General features: G+C 49.9%; 1 protein-coding gene across 2 annotated transcripts in view; it reads left to right on the forward strand.

The window, feature by feature from the left end:
- Positions 1–11,857, forward strand: part of LOC141249496 (deuterosome assembly protein 1-like) — a 62,435-nt gene extending 50,578 nt beyond the window's left edge. The window contains exons 11-13 of one of the 2 annotated variants that reach the window (XM_073669647.1): positions 315–496; positions 5,380–5,596; positions 11,449–11,857. In XM_073669647.1, the coding sequence (XP_073525748.1) occupies positions 315–496; positions 5,380–5,596; positions 11,449–11,619 (570 nt within the window). In that variant the 3' untranslated portion in view covers positions 11,620–11,857. The remainder of the gene's footprint in view (positions 1–314; positions 497–5,379; positions 5,597–11,448) is intronic. The other variant, XM_073669642.1, reaches the window with a different exon arrangement.
- Positions 11,858–20,100: the final 8,243 nt, after the last annotated feature.

The raw sequence follows: 20,100 nt of genomic DNA on the forward strand, positions 1-20,100 counted from the left end.
TGCTACTCTGTGCAGCATGTGGACGGAGACTCCACGCAGCGGGCGTGACATTGTGACATGATTACTGGGTTGACCCTCGGATGCACAGGCTGAATGGCTTCCTCCTCCACTATTATTTTCAACTGTATCTGAATTGTGAGGAGCAAATATCATAGAAATGAAGATGTGAGGACTAGGGGGGGTAATAATAGATTTGGATCACTAATTTTATTTATTTGTTTATTTATTCATTCATTTATTTTTTAAACTTCCACAAAATCTCTTATTTCGACTACAACGTTCTCACTTTTGTCACATTTTCTGAAATCTTGAAGGTCTTGATCTCATCGGATGGACACAGTCACTTACATGACCTGACTCTAGAACCGGAGATGGAGACGCCTCTGGAGTACTGCTCCGATGGGCAAGATCTGGAGGGTCTTCAGCTGGAGATGATGAAAACATTTTCCTGGCAGAGCGGGATTACCGGGAAACGAAGCCAAGGAAAACATGACGGGTACATTCAATATTTACCGAGCTTTGAAATGAAATACCAACACGTCTACCTGAGCTAAAATGTCCCCGGGCCATCGAATCTCATCATACAGTTATTACTTTTAAGACATTTAAGAACCAGCCTTCTCTTTATTTAACTATCTATCCTCCTGTGATGTCTGGGGCTTCTCGAGCGATCCACTATAATCAGTATAAGAGGTGATGACGTCCTGTTGTAGCCACCTGACCATCATGGCTTCCTATCCGGGTGGAGACCACAAAAGTGGTCAACGCTAGAAAGCCAAGAGGCTTAGAGCCAGTAATTATTTTCTCTGTCTTTTGAAAACTTTTTTGGTAGAAGATTGACAACCCCTTTAATTTAAAGGGGCTGTCCACTACTCAGAAAACACAAGACTTACACTTTAGACCCCCTGCACAAAAGAGTGAAGGGGACGTAACCCCTTTTTCGTGATGAATGTGTAATACTTCACTTCCCCTGTGGTGGCGCTGCTGTGAAATGGAACACTTTCTGAAATAGAATAATGGCTGATTTGCTGTTATTTCCCATTCCCTCTTTCCCAAAAAAAAAAAAAGTGTCTTCCAATACATTACAAGAGCCCCAAAATGTGGCGTTAAAAATTAATAATGAAAAAAAACAAGCCCTTGAATATAAAAATGACTATACATTTCACATAAAAGGAAAAATGAGTCACTCTGAAAGCAAAAAAATGAAATAAAATCATTGTTATTGGGGATGAAAAATAGATGAGACCTTAAAGGGAACCTTTCACTTTGAGCATGCCACCCAATTAGAGGTCAGTATGTTATAGACCAGAAGGAGCTGAGCAGATCGATATATAGGTTTGTGGGAAATGACTTGTTAACGATTGACTGAAATCCTTGCTCTTAATGGGGTTAGGAGTCAAGTGGGCGGGGCTACTAGCTGATCGATAGTCTTTCCGCGTGACTGTGTGTGCTGAGATACTGTAGTTGCCAATCACTGAGGGGAGCGCTGCCTACTGCCCTCCTAACATCCGAAATAGTAAAGGAGTCCAGGACTCTTACTGGGGTTAGGAGTCCTGTAGGCGGTCCTAATCGGTGATTGACAATTATCTGTGTATTCATAGACAGGAAAGACTAACAATCAGTTCGTAGGACCGCCCATTGGACTATTAACCTTACAAAAAGCCAGTTTCTGATATTAGGCGTCTGGTAAGTTGTCCAGCCAAGTGACATATATCTCTGTATGCACAGTCATTCAAGATAGACCCCACTATTACAGTACCAACCAGCCACCCGACTCCTAACTTTTGTTCTTTCTGGTGTTACCATCCAGTAGGCGGCTCTGCTCAGTGATTGGCAACTATCTTGGTATGCATAGTCACGCAGGAAAGGCCGCCAATCAGTTAGTAGGACTTCCCACTGGACTCCTAACTTTTGTTCTTCCTGGTGTTACAAGTCCAGTAGGCGGGCCTGCTCGGTGATTGGCGGTCTTTCCCTCATGACTGTGCCTACCGACAGAGTTGCCAATCGGTTAGTAGGACCGCCCACTGGACTCTTAACCACAGAAAGTGCAGGGATTTCAATTAATACCGTTAAGGGTACATTAACACATCTATGTGATATCTTTTTGCTTTTTCTTGGACTGCACACTGATCCCTAGAGTTTCATCGACCCATACACACACCAGTTTTAAAAGCGTGTCCGTGAGACTTGGTCTTATTCTCATCAGTTCTGTGGATCAGACTCTAAAGGAAAAAAAAAATAACCATAAACCCCTAAAACAATAGAATTTTATTGAATATATTAAAACCAACATTCAAGAGATATTAATGATAAAATAAGAGCTCAAAGGAGAAAAAAATCTGCCTATAAATGGACGATCCAAAACAAGCGTCACAGGCCTATCTGCCCCTAGATATACCCTCGTCTACCAGGAATGCTAGATAATGTATAGCCTATGAAACCAAGAGTGAGACCCCTATTACAGGCAGGGTAGATTTAGGGTGTGAATCTGTGTTTTTCACGGATATAACTCATACCTGTCATCTATGGAGCCATTCACACGTCTGGGATTTTTTTGCAGACCAGGAGGTCCACGGAAAATTGCTGAGACACATCTGATTTTGATCCAAGGGTCGGATCAACATCGGCAACGTGAATCAATGGGTCGGTGAAAAATTGGATGCAAAAATTGTAGGTTCAGCGCAGATTCTACATCCGCAGCATTTTACTGCAGATTTTCAGCACTGATTCCGCTCAGTACTGCAGCACGTGGGGGGAAATCTGCAGCAAAATCCACATGTAGCTTATGCACCGAGTGCCGCTCATGACCCATGTGGACGTACCCTATAGGGTTAAAACGTGTCTTATAGGGTAGATAGTGCAGAGTCACTTCCAGCACTACTGATAACATCTGCATTAAAGGGGGCCGGGTCGCTGCTGGACGGCGGCGTTCCACCGAGCTCTCACCATGGTTACACAAGGACTGGTTCTGTCCGTGCAGAGATGTGTGTGTGAATACATCACATTATGTGCAACCAGATGGGGGGTGGGGGGCAACTGCTTTTAGGAAAATTAGAAATTCTCGCAACATCTCGAGCGGTCCGAGCCTGGCCGTCTACTTCCACATTATTCATTCCCAGCACTCGGGAGCTGAATAATGCAGATCTCAGCAGGATCCCGCTGTGAATTGCCTTTTACCATGTTTGATAGAACTTTTGCTTTGTTCTGCCACTTTGCCGCAAGTCTGAGGAAAGAAGTACAGGACGATGTGCAGCTCTGAAGCCTGTACTTTTGCTCCTGGTCAGCGGAGCTCTGAAGCCTGTACTTTTGCTCCTAGTCAGCGGAGCTCTGAAGCCTGCACTTTTGCTCCTGGTCAGCGGAGCTCTGAAGCCTGCACTTTTGCTCCTGGTCAGCGGAGCTCTGAAGCCTGCACTTTTGCTCCTGGTCAGCGGAGCTCTGAAGCCTGCACTTTTGCTCCTGGTCAGCGGAGCTCTGAAGCCTGCACTTTTGCTCCTGGTCAGCGGAGCTCTGAAGCCTGCACTTTTGCTCCTGGTCAGCGGAGCTCTGAAGCCTGCACTTTTGCTCCTGGTCAGCGGAGCTCTGAAGCCTGCACTTTTGCTCCTGGTCAGCGGAGCTCTGAAGCCTGCACTTTTGCTCCTGGTCAGCGGAGCTCTGAAGCCTGCACTTTTGCTCCTGGTCAGCGGAGCTCTGAAGCCTGCACTTTTGCTCCTGGTCAGCGGAGCTCTGAAGCCTGCACTTTTGCTCCTGGTCAGCGGAGCTCTGAAGCCTGCACTTTTGCTCCTGGTCAGCGGAGCTCTGAAGCCTGCACTTTTGCTCCTGGTCAGCGGAGCTCTGAAGCCTGCACTTTTGCTCCTGGTCAGCGGAGCTCTGAAGCCTGCACTTTTGCTCCTGGTCAGCGGAGCTCTGAAGCCTGCACTTTTGCTCCTGGTCAGCGGAGCTCTGAAGCCTGCACTTTTGCTCCTGGTCAGCGGAGCTCTGAAGCCTGCACTTTTGCTCCTGGTCAGCGGAGCTCTGAAGCCTGCACTTTTGCTCCTGGTCAGCGGAGCTCTGAAGCCTGCACTTTTGCTCCTGGTCAGCGGAGCTCTGAAGCCTGCACTTTTGCTCCTGGTCAGCGGAGCTCTGAAGCCTGCACTTTTGCTCCTGGTCAGCGGAGCTCTGAAGCCTGCACTTTTGCTCCTGGTCAGCGGAGCTCTGAAGCCTGCACTTTTGCTCCTGGTCAGCGGAGCTCTGAAGCCTGCACTTTTGCTCCTGGTCAGCGGAGCTCTGAAGCCTGCACTTTTGCTCCTGGTCAGCGGAGCTCTGAAGCCTGCACTTTTGCTCCTGGTCAGCGGAGCTCTGAAGCCTGCACTTTTGCTCCTGGTCAGCGGAGCTCTGAAGCCTGCACTTTTGCTCCTGGTCAGCGGAGCTCTGAAGCCTGCACTTTTGCTCCTGGTCAGCGGAGCTCTGAAGCCTGCACTTTTGCTCCTGGTCAGCGGAGCTCTGAAGCCTGCACTTTTGCTCCTGGTCAGCGGAGCTCTGAAGCCTGCACTTTTGCTCCTGGTCAGCGGAGCTCTGAAGCCTGCACTTTTGCTCCTGGTCAGCGGAGCTCTGAAGCCTGCACTTTTGCTCCTGGTCAGCGGAGCTCTGAAGCCTGCACTTTTGCTCCTGGTCAGCGGAGCTCTGAAGCCTGCACTTCTGCTCGTGGGCAATGGAGATCCGTGACCCTCATCATCGGTCCTGTTGACCTCATGGGCATCGCAGTCCCATTCATTTCAATATGAAAAGTGATAACTGTATGATATCTGTGCGTTTGGCTGCTTAGCCCAACCCCTTCCCCCGACAGGTCAGAAGTCCCTTGTGTGAATAGAGCAGGAGTGGTGGTCTCACATGCAAACTAACGCTCTGTTTACTCTGGGGCTTTTAGACTCCTATTTTCAGGGTTGCTTGGGACTCACAATGATCCTACATTTTAGGAACAACCCCTTTAAAAGAGAACTTTTTTCCCCCTTAAATACATGAACTTTGGGCTAAAATTCATTTATGCAGTTAGGGTTCATTGCACCTTTGGGCCTTTGTCAGGTTTTTTTTCTTTCCCTGCACTCTCAACTTTGATGTGGTCTGTGGTCCTAAATCCGCTGCAGGGGAAAAAAAAAAGTTACAAACTCTCCTTGCAGACAGAGCTCCCTGATGGATACTCCGTTAACTCATTTTGCAACCTGCAGCAACAGACACTGAGAAGAGAGAAGGCGAACGATGCAGAATTTTTAATGGAACCCAATAGTAAAAATTAATTTTAGCCCCAAATGCATGCATTTAAGTAAAAATGGACAACCCCTTTAAGCGTCATTTTCTTCATCCAATCCATAGATCTCATCCAGCTTTCATATCCTTTTATTTAAGATCAAGTGAGGAAGATGAGCCGACCCCAAAGATGGCAGATGACACAAATAATAATGTCAGCAGCTACCGCCGGGGTGACGGCCTACTGACGGACCAGGGATGTCTGGAGTTCATCCTGCCGAAGTTAAGGAGCCCGACGCAGAAGGAGCATCACTATCCGGATCTCACCGACTTCTCCCACTTAGATTATGATCAGTCAGGAGACTCTACTGCAGAGGTCAGTGACATTACTTGCCAGTAATTAATGACGCCAGGTGATAGATTCTCACTGATAGGACGGGTCATCAATAAGAATATCCATATCATTAGGCCGGACAACCCCTGTATGCTCCATACCTGGTGGCCAGTGATCCGCCACCTCTCCAGGCCCCAGTAATAGGAAGCTGGGAGAGGACAGTGCAGCTGTACCTGAATGGCTACACAGTTCCCTCTATGATTGGTCTGAGCGATTCATGAGCGCTCTGCCTATTCATTGAACAAGGGATCAAGAAGTCTACTCTTTTCCTGGGAGGGGGTAGCTGGTGAGCTGCATGGTTACTCCGTGTAGAGCAGGGATGTCATACTCAAACACACAGAGGGCCAAAATGAAAAAATTGGACAAAGTTGCGGGCCTACCAGTAAACAGTATAATGGGCTGCACATAGTCCTCCATACAATATAATGGGCCCCACATAGTCCTCCATACAGTATAATGGGCCGCACATAGTCCTCCATACAATATAATGGGCCCCACATAGTCCTCCATACAGTATAATGGCCCCACATAGTCCTCCATACAGTATAATGGGCCCCACATAGTCCTCCATACAGAATAATGGGCCCCACATAGCCCTCCATACAGAATAATGGGTCCCACATAGTCCTCCATACAGTATAATGGGCTCCACATAGTCCTCCATACAGTATAATGGGCTCCACATAGTCCTCCATACAGAATAATGGGCCCCACATAGTCCTCCATACAGAATAATGGGCCCCACATAGTCCTCCATACAGAATAATGGGCCCCACATAGTCCTTCACACAGACTAATGGCCCCACATAGTCCTTCACACAGACTAATGGCCCCACATAGTCCTCCATACAGTATAATGGGCTCCACATAGTCCTCCATACAGTATAATGGGCTCCACATAGTCCTCCATACAGTATAATGGCCCCATATAGTCCTCCATACAGTATAATGGGCCCCACATAGTCCTCCATACAGAATAATGGGCCCCACATAGTCCTCCATACAGAATAATGGGCCCCACATAGTCCTCCATACAGAATAATGGGCCCCACATAGTCCTCCATACAGAATAATGGGCCCAAAATAGTCCTCCATACAGAATAATGGGCCCCACACAGTCCTCCATACAGAATAATGGGCCCCACATAGTCCTCCATATAGAATAATGGGCCCCACATAGTGCTTCACACAGACTAATGGCCCCACATAGTCCTCCATACAGAATAATGGGCCCCACATAGTCCTTCACACAGACTAATGGCCCCACATAGTCCTCCATACAGAATAATGGGCCCCACATAGTCCTTCACACAGACTAATGGCCCCACATAGTCCTCCATACAGAATAATGGCCCCACATAGTCCTTCACACAGACTAATGGCCCCACATAGTCCTCCATACAGAATAATAGGCCCCACATAGTCCTCCATACAGTATAATGGGCTCCACATAGTCCTCCATACAGTATAATGGGTCCACATAGTCCTCCATACAGAATAATGGGTCCACATAGTCCTCCATACAGTATAATGGCCCCATATAGTCCTCCATACAGTATAATGGGCACCACATAGTCCTCCATACAGTATAATGGGCCCCACATAGTCCTCTATACAGTATAATTGGCCCCATATAGTCCTCCATACAGAATAATGGCCCCACACAGTCCTCCATACAGTATAATGGGCCCCACATAGTCCTCCATACAGTATAATGGCCCCACACAGTCCTCCATACAGAATAATGGGCCCCACATAGTCCTTCACACAGACTAATGGCCCCACATAGTCCTCCATACAGAATAATGGCCCCACATAGTCCTTCACACAGACTAATGGCCCCACATAGTACTCCATACAGAATAATAGGCCCCACATAGTCCTCCATACAGTATAATGGGCGCCACATAGTCCTCCATACAGTATAATGGGCCCCACATAGTCCTCTATACAGTATAATGGTCCCCACATAGTCCTCCATACAGAATAATGGATCCCACATAGTCCTCTATACAGTATAATGGTCCCCACATAGTCCTCCATACAGAATAATGGATCCCACATAGTCCTACATACAGTATAATGGCCCCATATAGTCCTCCATACAGTATAATGGGCCCCACATAGTCCTCTATACAGTATAATGGTCCCCACATAGTCCTCCATACAGAATAATGGATCCCACATAGTCCTCTATACAGTATAATGGTCCCCACATAGTCCTCCATACAGAATAATGGATCCCACATAGTCCTCTATACAGTATAATGGTCCCCACATAGTCCTCCATACAGAATAATGGATCCCACATAGTCCTACATACAGTATAATGGCCCCATATAGTCCTCCATACAGTATAATGGGCGCCACATAGTCCTCCATACAGTATAATGGGCCCCACATAGTCCTCCATACAGTATAATGGCCCCACACAGTCCTCCATACAGTATAATGGGCCCACATAGTCCTCTATACCAGTGGTCCCCAACCTTTTTTGCACCAGGGACCGGCTTGAAGCAAGATCATTTTTCCATGGCCCAGCAAGGAGGGGGTGGGGTGGGCGGGGCTTTGGTCATATGGGGGCGGGGTAATGGAGGGATTTGGAGTTTAGTGCATACTTATCATATAGTGTAGACCAGGTCCCCGCCAGGAGCTATGCCAGGAGCCCCACATAATGTGCTGTGCCAGGAGCCGCATCACTGAGGCCCCATCACGCCCTGCAGCAGGACAGGGCAGCTGTCCTGACAGCTGCTGTTCAGCTGCATTTACTTCATCCCAGGGGCGGACACAGACTGTAGTGGGCCCCTGTGCAAGAAATTTTTGGGGGCCCCCCCCGCCCTTCATAAGGCAACAAAGTTATGTAAACATAACCCCCCCATGTGCATCTCTCACCCCCCCATGTGCAGCTCACCCCCGTGCATCTCTCATCCCCCTCCGTGCATCTCTCATCCCCCTCCGTGCATCTCTCATCCCCCTCCGTGCATTTCTCATCCCCCTCCGTGCATTTCTCATCCCCCTCCGTGCATCTCTCATCCCCTCCGTGCATCTCTCACCCCCCCCGTGCATCTCACCCCCCCGTGCATCTCTCATCCCCCCCGTGCATCTCTCATCCCCCTCCGTGCATCTCTCATCCCCCTCCGTGCATCTCTCATCCCCTCCGTGCATCTCTCACCCCCCCCGTGCATCTCATCCCCCCCGTGCATCTCTCATCCACCCCCCGTGCATCTCTCATCCACCCCCCGTGCATCTCTCATCCACCCCCCGTGCATCTCTCATCCACCCCCCGTGCATCTCTCATCCACCCCCCGTGCATCTCTCATCCACCCCCCGTGCATCTCTCATCCACCCCCCGTGCATCTCTCATCCACCCCCCGTGCATCTCTCATCCACCCCCCGTGCATCTCTCATCCACCCCCCGTGCATCTCTCATCCACCCCCCGTGCATCTCTCATCCACCCCCCGTGCATCTCTCATCCACCCCCCGTGCATCTCTCATCCACCCCCCGTGCATCTCTCATCCACCCCCCGTGCATCTCTCATCCACCCCCCGTGCATCTCTCATCCACCCCCCGTGCATCTCTCATCCACCCCCCGTGCATCTCTCATCCACCCCCCGTGCATCTCTCATCCCCCTCCGTGCATCTCTCATCCACCCCCCGTGCATCTCTCATCCACCCCCCCGTGCATCTCTCATCCACCCCCCGTGCATCTCTCATCCACCCCCCGTGCATCTCTCATCCACCCCCCGTGCATCTCTCATCCACCCCCCCGTGCATCTCTCATCCACCCCCCGTGCATCTCTCATCCACCCCCCGTGCATCTCTCATCCACCCCCCGTGCATCTCTCATCCACCCCCGTGCATCTCTCACCCCCCCGTGCATCTCTCACCCCCCGTGCATCTCTCACCCCCCCGTGCATCTCTCACCCCCCCGTGCATCTCTCACCCCCCCGTGCATCTCTCACCCCCCCGTGCATCTCTCACCCCCCCGTGCATCTCTCACCCCCCCGTGCATCTCTCACCCCCCCGTGCATCTCTCACCCCCCCGTGCATCTCTCACCCCCCCGTGCATCTCTCACCCCCCCGTGCATCTCTCACCCCCCCGTGCATCTCTCAACCCCCCCCGTGCATCTCTCAACCCCCCCGTGCATCTCTCATCTCTCCCCTCCCCCATGTGCATCTCTCATCTCTCCCCTCCCTCCCATGTGCATCTCTCATCTCTCCCCTCCCTCCCATGTGCATCTCTCATCTCTCCCCTCCCCCCATGTGCATCTCTCATCTCTCCCCTCCCCCCATGTGCATCTCTCATCTCTCCCCTCCCCCCATGTGCATCTCTCATCTCTCCCCTCCCCCCATGTGCATCTCTCATCTCTCCCCTCCCCCCATGTGCATCTCCCATTCCCCCCACTCCTAGTTAATTGTATTTAAAAAAAAAAAAAACTTGTTATACTTACCCCCATGCGATCCCTGCAGAATCCTGGCGCTCGTCCAAATCGCTGACACCAGGTTCTCCTGACTTCCGGCCATGTGACGGCGTCGTCACATGACCGGAAGTCAGGGGAATCATGAAGGTGGTGCCGCAGCAGCGCAGCGCTAAGATGTCCCGGACCCGGCGCTTAGCATGCGGCCGGGGGCCCCATGAGGAGAGAGACGCACAAGAGGGGGGCTCCGAGGGGGCTCCTACCGGCCGGGCCCCATACTGAAGTCAGGGCAGTCATGCCCTGATGGCGGCCCTGCTGGAGGCTGGAGGGGCCCCTTCTCCCCGCGGACCGGCTGAAAAACCCCAACGGCCCGGTCCTGGTCCGCGGACCGGCGGTTGGGGACCTCTGCTCTATACAGTATAATGGGCCCCACATAGTCCTCCATACAGTATAATGGCCCCACATAATCCTCCACACAGTATAATGGGCCCCACATAGTCCTCCATACAGAATAATGGCCCCACATAGTCCTCCATACAGTATAATGGCCCCACACAGTCCTCCATACAGTATAATGGCCCCACATAGTCCTCCATACAGAATAATGGGCCCCACATAGTCCTCCATACAGTATAATGGGCCCCACATAGTCCTCCATACAGTATAATGGGCCCATATAGTCCTCCATACAGTATAATGGGCCCCACATAGGCCTCCATACAGTATAATGGGCCCCACATAGTCCTCCATACAGTATAATGGCGCCATATAGTCCTCCATACAGTATAATGGGCCCCACATAGTCCTCCATAGAGACTAATGGTGCCCAGGCCTGAGTTTGGCTTGTATGGTGTAGAGGGAATAGTGCTTTTATAACTGCACAGTTCTCTCTTTGAATGGTCTGAGCGATTCAGGAGCGCAACCATTCACCGAGAGGTCAGGAAGTCTATGCTTTCCCTGGGATAGGGGTAGCTTCTGAGCTGCATGGTCATTCCATGTAGAGGGATCAGAGCCCTTATAACTGAACGGCTGCACAGTTCTCTGATTGGTCTGAGCGATTCTTGAGCGCTCTGCCCATTCATTGAACAAGAGATGAGGAAATCTATGATGGAGAAACTTTTTCCTGACCCTCCCGTTGCTTCTCAGCTGCTTGGCTGCTCAGTTCAGAGGGAACAGTGTCCACGATGAGCAGATCAAAGGTGAGCTAGATGTGTAAATGGGACTAGGGCAGCGTGGTGCTCAGCCGCACCTACAGAGAAGCTCCAGCGAGCGCCACATCCTAGGCTTGGACCCACGCTGACCTCTCTCCCAGGGGGTTACTGTATATTTCTGGAAGTTCCCTTTAAGTTCTCATTCTATAAAGCCCAGATGAGAAGCCGTTCCTCTCCAGCCGCTCCATCTTGTTGTATTTCAGCAATCCTTTGTGTCGGCGGCAGAGAGATTCCTCCAGGAGGAGAACCGACGAGCCCGGGACTTTGAGAATATCTTGAATTTGCAGATTGAAGACCTGCAGCGACAATCTGAGCACACGGTGAAAAGATGCAGGTCTCGCGGCTACAGCGACTGTCCCCCCGCATCGTCCTGATGGGGACGGAGGAGAGACCTCTGCAGAGGTCACCAGTGCCTGGGACCGTACGGGGCACCACACAGAATCATGTGAAGCTTATTCTTTGTATTGTATATTGTGCACATTCTGTGTCAATTACTTACTTATCTTTCTTTTTTTTAAGATCTCTGCTTGCTGTCATTAAACAGGAACGTTTGCTCCAATCCATGTAAAAAGGGGTATTCCCATCTCCAAGATCCTATTCCAATATGTAGTAGGTGTAATAATATTAACAAATACTTCCAATTGGAAATGTAGTACAGTTCCCCTGATTAGCTATGTCACTTTCCTCATGTGCAGGGCATCGCAGCAACTTGGGTATCCATGGTTATTACCACTAACTGTCACTGTATGAGTGGTCGGAACCATGGAAACCTAAGCTACTACAATGCCCTGCACATGAGGTAAGAGACATAGCTAATCAGAAGAACTATACTACATTTCTAATTGGAGGTATTTGCTAATATCATTATTATTATTACACCTACTACATATTGGGCTATGATCTTGGAGATGGGAATACCCCTTTAATCATTAAAAGACACAGCTCTGATAAGGCGCTGCAACTGACCGTGCATCCCCTGGAAGGAAACCGTTATAGGTTTCCATTGAATAAGAGCAAGCGGAGATCTTATAAACTCTAGTAGTTTGCCTATGATTGGACAGTTTATGCCGACATCAAAATCATCATCATTGGCAGCACATCGCCCCATGTAAAATGGAGATGTGCTGCCGAAAAAATGATGCTTTATAGGGTTACAGTTTTTTTTCGCCCTTGTGTGAACAGGCATTTAGACAAGCGCTGACTAACATGTATGTACCGTAGTTGATCAGCGCTGTCCGTCTAAACGGGCCTGCCCTTTACGCCTTAAACATACAGGAGGTTAATTGTTACATGGCCCCCTTCCAAATCTATGAATCTAATGACCCAGATGTGGGTAAGACTTGGGGGTCTTGACAGCGGGGTGGCCTCAATAATAAAGTTTTTTAATTTTATGTAAATAAGGAATTAATTGCTAAATGGTCTGCAACTTTCTACCTGTTAAAAACGTGGCAGGATTAGAACAGGATTTCATCCTATAAACAAGAACGAATCCTTTTGCCGCCATTATTAAGATCTCTGCTTCTCAATGAGCGGAAACACGAGAGCCTTCCATTACGTTTTTTTATTGGTGGAATACGCCTTTTAAGTTAAGCGCGTGACATTAATTTTCTACCGATTTGTAGGTGGCATGGGGGTATTTCATGTAAACATTGTATAATCAGTATACTTTTTAGGATATCTGTTTAAAAAAAAAATCTAAATGTATAGGACATTAAATACAACCTACAGATATACCCTCTCCATATTTTAGAATGGTGTTTTGTTTTTGCCGTGTGTTCTATTCACATACTGCATTTAAGTCCAAACATGGATCACTAAAGGGCTTTGTCGCGCAAGAAAAGTAGAATTTAATGAATAGATCTTGGAATAAATATAATTTCCACAATTGGATGTGCTAAAAAAAATGTTCCTGTGCTGAGATAATCTTATAAATGTGCCCCTGCTGTGTACTGTGTAATGGTTGTGTCTTACCATGCACAGCTGCTCCAGTTCATGGCCGACACATATCAGAGGCCCTGGGCAGGGAAGGAAACAAAAGAGAGTATACAAACAGGACAGCAGGGATCACAGCTGTTTTTTTTATTTCTGTGAGGTAACACTTTTTAAAACAAGCGGCAAATGTTTTACCTCCCAGAAAGAATCAGCTGTGCTCCCTATCTTTCTTGTCTGTATACTCTCATGGGTTCCCCTGCTGTCCTGTCTGTATACTCTCATGCGTTCCCCTGCTGTCCTGTCTGTATACTCTCATGCGTTCTCCTGCTGTCCTGTCTGTATACTCTCATGCGTTCCCCGCCTATCCTGTCTGTATACTCTCATGCGTTCCCTGCCTATCCTGCCCGTATGCTCTCGTGCGTTCCCCGCCTATCCTGCCCGTATGCTCTCGTGCGTTCCCCGCCTATCCTGCCCGTATGCTCTCGTGCGTTCCCCGCCTATCCTGCCCGTATGCTCTCGTGCGTTCCCCGCCTATCCTGCCCGTATGCTCTCGTGCGTTCCCCGCCTATCCTGCCCGTATGCTCTCGTGCGTTCCCCGCCTATCCTGCCCGTATGCTCTCGTGCGTTCCCCGCCTATCCTGCCCGTATGCTCTCGTGCGTTCCCCGCCTATCCTGCCCGTATGCTCTCGTGCGTTCCCCGCCTATCCTGCCCGTATGCTCTCGTGCGTTCCCCGCCTCTCCTGCCCGTATGATTTCGTGCGTTCCCCGCCTCTCCTGCCTGTATGCTCTCGTGCGTTCCCCGCCTCTCCTGCCTGTATGCTCTCGTGCGTTCCCCGCCTCTCCTGCCTGTATGCTCTCGTGCGTTCCCCGCCTCTCCTGCCTGTATGCTCTCGTGCGTTCCCCGCCTCTCCTGCCTGTATGCTCTCGTGCGTTCCCCGCCTCTCCTGCCTGTATGCTCTCGTGCGTTCCCCGCCTCTCCTGCCTGTATGCTCTCGTGCGTTCCCCGCCTCTCCTGCCTGTATGCTCTCGTGCGTTCCCCGGCTGTCCTGTCTGTATACTCTCATGCGTTCCCCGCCTCTCCTGCCTGTATGCTCTCATGCGTTCCCTGCCTATCCTGTCTGTATACTCTCATGCGTTCCCCGCCTATCCTGTCTGTATACTCTCATGCGTTCCCAGGCTGTCCTATCTGTATATTCTCATGCGTTCCCCGGCTGTCCTATCTGTATATTCTCATGCGTTCCCCGGCTGTCCTGTCTGTTTACTCTCATGCGTTCCCCGCCTATCCTGTCTGTATACTCTCATGCGTTCCCCGGCTGTTCTGTCTGTATACTCTCATGCGTTCCCCGCCTATCCTGTCTGTATACTCTCATGCGTTCCCCGCCTATCCTGTCTGTATACTCTCATGCGTTCCCAGGCTGTCCTATCTGTATATTCTCATGCGTTCCCCGGCTGTCCTGTCTGTATACTCTCATGCGTTCCCAGGCTGTCCTATCTGTATATTCTCATGCGTTCCCCGGCTGTCCTATCTGTATATTCTCATGCGTTCCCCGGCTGTCCTGTCTGTTTACTCTCATGCGTTCCCCGCCTATCCTGTCTGTATACTCTCATGCGTTCCCCGGCTGTTCTGTCTGTATACTCTCATGCGTTCCCCGCCTATCCTGTCTGTATACTCTCATGCGTTCCCCGCCTATCCTGTCTGTATACTCTCATGCGTTCCCAGGCTGTCCTATCTGTATATTCTCATGCGTTCCCCGGCTGTCCTGTCTGTATATTCTCATGCGTTCCCCGGCTGTCCTGTCTGTATACTCTCATGCGTTCCCCGGCTGTCCTGTCTGTATACTCTCATGCGTTCCCCGCCTATCCTGTCTGTATGCTCTCATGCGTTCCCCGCCTATCCTGTCTGTATACTCTCATGCGTTCCCCGCCTATCCTGTCTGTATACTCTCATGCGTTCCCCGCCTATCCTGTCTGTATACTCTCATGCGTTCCCCGCCTATCCTGTCTGTATACTCTCATGCGTTCCCCGCCTATCCTGTCTGTATACTCTCATGCGTTCCCCGCCTATCCTGTCTGTATACTCTTTTGCTTCCCCCCTGCCCAGGAGCTGTGGTATGTTCAAACCATGTTCCTGCACGGTCAGACACAGCAGGGGCACATTTATAAGATTATCTCAGCACAGGAACATTTTTATTAAGCACATACAATTGTGAACTTACTTTTATTCCAAAATCTAATAATTAAAATGTACTTTTGTTTGTGGGACAACCCCTTTAATGCTGGATTGTGGTACAGATAAGGCTGCAGATCTAATTCTTTGCATCTCTGGTGATTATCTACAACATAATGCGCATGCTCATATTTACACGCGATCTATTTTTTTTCTGCCATGTGTGAATGGGGTTCACATGTATTGAAATTTACCTCTGATGTTGGTCACATTTTCCCGAAAACATAACGCTACACATTAAACCGTTATACACTACGACAAAATACAAAGGAAGTCATACTATAAGTCAGTCGGATCAGTCGTGTGACAGATACAGCAGAGCATTGTGGCTTCTGCTAATAAAGAAGTTATAGCACCAGTGTGAACAGAGTCTAAAGTTGCCCTGATGCAACCCCACTAATGCTTTTCTGAGCGTTCGCGTGTTCAATCCAGAGAGGGAAGACTCTTCACTTGGAGAAAAAGATCTACTGCTTGCACCTCTCTGTCCCAACCTGGGGAGAGTCAGAAGGCAGGATCAGCCAAATTTAGGCGTCTTTATTTTTGCACCATGTGCCTGGATGTAGTCTTCATGTGACCGCTCATATGTGATTTGCACACTTAGTCACGTGCCGGCGAGCTGTTTTTCCTAATTCTCTCAATGTTCAGTGAACTACTACAGCCCCCGCTTCACGGAGAGATGTGTCGAGAAAAGCTAGTCTGCACGTGACAGTGAGTGGTCACATTGATTGCTGGAATCCTGACAGCGAGCATATTACACGCTGTTAGGATTTATCAGGCTACAGAGCTTAATTTGATAATTAAAGGGGTATTCCCATCTCCAAGATCCTATCCCAATATGTAGTAGGTGTAATAATAATATTAGCAAATACCTCCAATTAGAAATGTAGTATAGTATTTTTGATTCGCTATCTCTCTTACCTCATGTGCAGGCATCGCATGATTACGACCACTAACAACTAGCTCGCTAACTGTGACTTTATCAGTGGACGTAACCATGGATACCTAAGGTCCTGCAATGCCTGCACATGAGGAAAGCAATAGCAAATCAGAAAAAAATATACTACATTTCTAATTGGAGATATTTGCTAATATTACTATTACACCTACTACATATTGGGATAGGATCTTGGAGATGGGAATACCCCTTTAATGCTCAGTACAAATACTTATGTAGTAACCCATAACTTTTCAGATGACACAGTTCTTTAATAACATAGCCATGTATCACGTTATCTAGCAAATTATGGATTGCTACATGTGTACAGGATCAGAACCAATAACAGTACAGGAATACAGCACCAGAACACACCCCCCATCAGTACAGGAATACAGCACCAGAAATACCCCATTAGTACAGGAATACAGCACCAGAAATACCCCATTAGTACAGGAATACAGCACCAGAACTCCCCCCATCAGTACAGGAATACAGCACCAGAACACCCCCCCCCCCCCATCAGTACAGGAATACAGCACCAGAACACCCCCCCCCCCCCCAATCAGTACAGGAATACAGCACCAGAACACCCCCCCCCCCCCAATCAGTACAGGAATACAGCACCAGAAATACCCCATTAGTACAGGAATACAGCACCAGAACACACCCCCCCCCATCAGTACAGGAATACAGCACCAGAACACCACCCCCATCAGTACAGGAATACAGCACCAGAACTCCCCCCATCAGTGAAGGAATACAGCACCAGAACACCCCCCCCCCCCCCCCCTCATCAGTACAGGAATACAGCACCAGAAACACCCCATTAGTTCAGGAATACAGTACCAGAACTCCCCCCATCAGTACAGGAATACAGCACCAGAACACCCCCCCCCCCCCCATCAGTACAGGAATACAGCACCAGAAACACCCCATTAGTACAGGAATACAGCACCAGAACTCCCCCCATCAGTACAGGAATACAGCACCAGAACACCCCCCCCCCCCCCATCAGTACAGGAATACAGCACCAGAAACACCCCATTAGTACAGGAATACAGCACCAGAACTCCCCCCATCAGTACAGGAATACAGCACCAGAACACCCCCCCCCCCCCATCAGTACAGGAATACAGCACCAGAAACACCCCATTAGTACAGGAATACAGCACCAGAACTCCCCCCATCAGTACAGGAATACAGCACCAGAACACACCCCCCCCCCCCGCCCCCATCAGTACAGGAATACAGCACCAGAACACCCCCCCCCCCACCCCCATCAGTACAGGAATACAGCACCAGAACACCCCCCCCCCCCCCATCAGTACAGGAATACAGCACCAGAACACCCCCCCATCAGTACAGGAATACAGCACCACAAATACCCCATTAGTACAGGAATACAGCACCAGAACTCCCCCCATCAGTACAAGAATACAGCACCAGAACCCCCCCCCCCCATCAGTACAGGAATACAGCACCAGAAACACCCCATTAGTACAGGAATACAGCACCAGAACTCCCCCCATCAGTACAGGAATACAGCACCAGAACACACACCCCCACCCTCCATCAGTACGGGAATACAGCACCAGAACACCACCCCGATCAGTACAGGAATACAGCACCAGAAATACCCCATTAGTACAGGAATACAGCACCAGAACTCCCCCCATCAGTACAGGAATACAGCACCAGAACACCCCCCCCCCCCATCAGTACAGGAATACAGCACCAGAACAACCCCCCCCCCCATCAGTACAGGAATACAGCACCAGAACAACCCCATCAGTACAGGAATACAGCACCAGAACACACACCCCCATCAGTACAGGAATACAGCACCAGAACACCACCCCCATCAGTACAGGAATACAGCACCAGAACTCCCCCCATCAGTGAAGGAATACAGCACCAGAACACCCCCCCCCCCCTCATCAGTACAGGAATACAGCACCAGAAACACCCCATTAGTTCAGGAATACAGTACCAGAACTCCCCCCATCAGTACAGGAATACAGCACCAGAACACCCCCCCCCCCCCATCAGTACAGGAATACAGCACCAGAAACACCCCATTAGTACAGGAATACAGCACCAGAACTCCCCCCATCAGTACAGGAATACAGCACCAGAACACCCCCCCCCCCCCCCCATCAGTACAGGAATACAGCAGCAGAACACCCCCCCCCCCCCCATCAGTACAGGAATACAGCACCAGAACACCCCCCCCCCCCCCCCCCATCAGTACAGGAATACAGCACCAGAAACACCCCATTAGTACAGGAATACAGCACCAGAACTCCCCCCATCAGTACAGGAATACAGCACCAGAACACCCCCCCCGCCCCCATCAGTACAGGAATACAGCACCAGAACACCCCCCCACCCCCATCAGTACAGGAATACAGCACCAGAACACCCCCCCCCCCCCCCCCATCAGTACAGGAATACAGCACCAGAACACCCCCCTTTCATCAGTACAGGAATACAGCACCACAAATACCCCATTAGTACAGGAATACAGCACCAGAACTCCCCCCATCAGTACAGGAATACAGCACCAGAACACCCCCCCCCCCCCCATCAGTACAGGAATACAGCACCAGAAACACCCCATTAGTACAGGAATACAGCACCAGAACTCCCCCCATCAGTACAGGAATACAGCACCAGAACACCCCCCCCCCCCCCCATCAGTACAGGAATACAGCACCAGAAACACCCCATTAGTACAGGAATACAGCACCAGAACTCCCCCCATCAGTACAGGAATACAGCACCAGAACACCCCCCCCCCCCCCCCCCCATCAGTACAGGAATACAGCACCAGAACACCCCCCCCCCCCCCCATCAGTACAGGAATACAGCACCAGAAACACCCCATTAGTACAGGAATACAGCACCAGAACTCCCCCCATCAGTACAGGAATACAGCACCAGAACACCCCCCCCGCCCCCATCAGTACAGGAATACAGCACCAGAACACCCCCCCACCCCCATCAGTACAGGAATACAGCACCAGAACACCCCCCCCCCCCCCCCCCATCAGTACAGGAATACAGCACCAGAACACCCCCCTTTCATCAGTACAGGAATACAGCACCACAAATACCCCATTAGTACAGGAATACAGCACCAGAACTCCCCCCATCAGTACAGGAATACAGCACCAGAACACCCCCCCCCCCCCATCAGTACAGGAATACAGCACCAGAAACACCCCATTAGTACAGGAATACAGCACCAGAACTCCCCCCATCAGTACAGGAATACAGCACCAGAACACCCCCCCCCCCCCCCATCAGTACAGGAATACAGCACCAGAACACCACCCCCATCAGTACAGGAATACAGCACCAGAAATACCCCATTAGTACAGGAATACAGCACCAGAACTCCCCCCATCAGTACAGGAATACAGCACCAGAACACACCCCCCCCCCTCATCAGTACAGGAATACAGCACCAGAAACACCCCATTAGTTCAGGAATACAGCACCAGAACCCGCATGTACATTATTAGTTTATGGTAGCAAGTGGGTCAGAAAATTACTGTATAGGGCTACAGATCATTATTACTGTATGGGGGCCAGAATAGGGGGCACTATTACTCCACAATAGGGGAAATTAATAATGTTCCCCATTGTGGCCCATACATTTAATTTATGGAGCCACAATATGGTATGTTCCAACTGTATCTATGCATAAAAGGTAGACGCTATTACTGTATGGGTGCAGAATGGTTGTATGTTACT

The sequence above is a fragment of the Phyllobates terribilis genome, unplaced genomic scaffold, assembly GCF_046119375.1.
Source record: "Phyllobates terribilis strain yellow unplaced genomic scaffold, ASM4611937v1 Scaffold_2__4_contigs__length_985480577, whole genome shotgun sequence".
Taxonomy (NCBI): Eukaryota; Metazoa; Chordata; class Amphibia; order Anura; family Dendrobatidae; genus Phyllobates; species Phyllobates terribilis.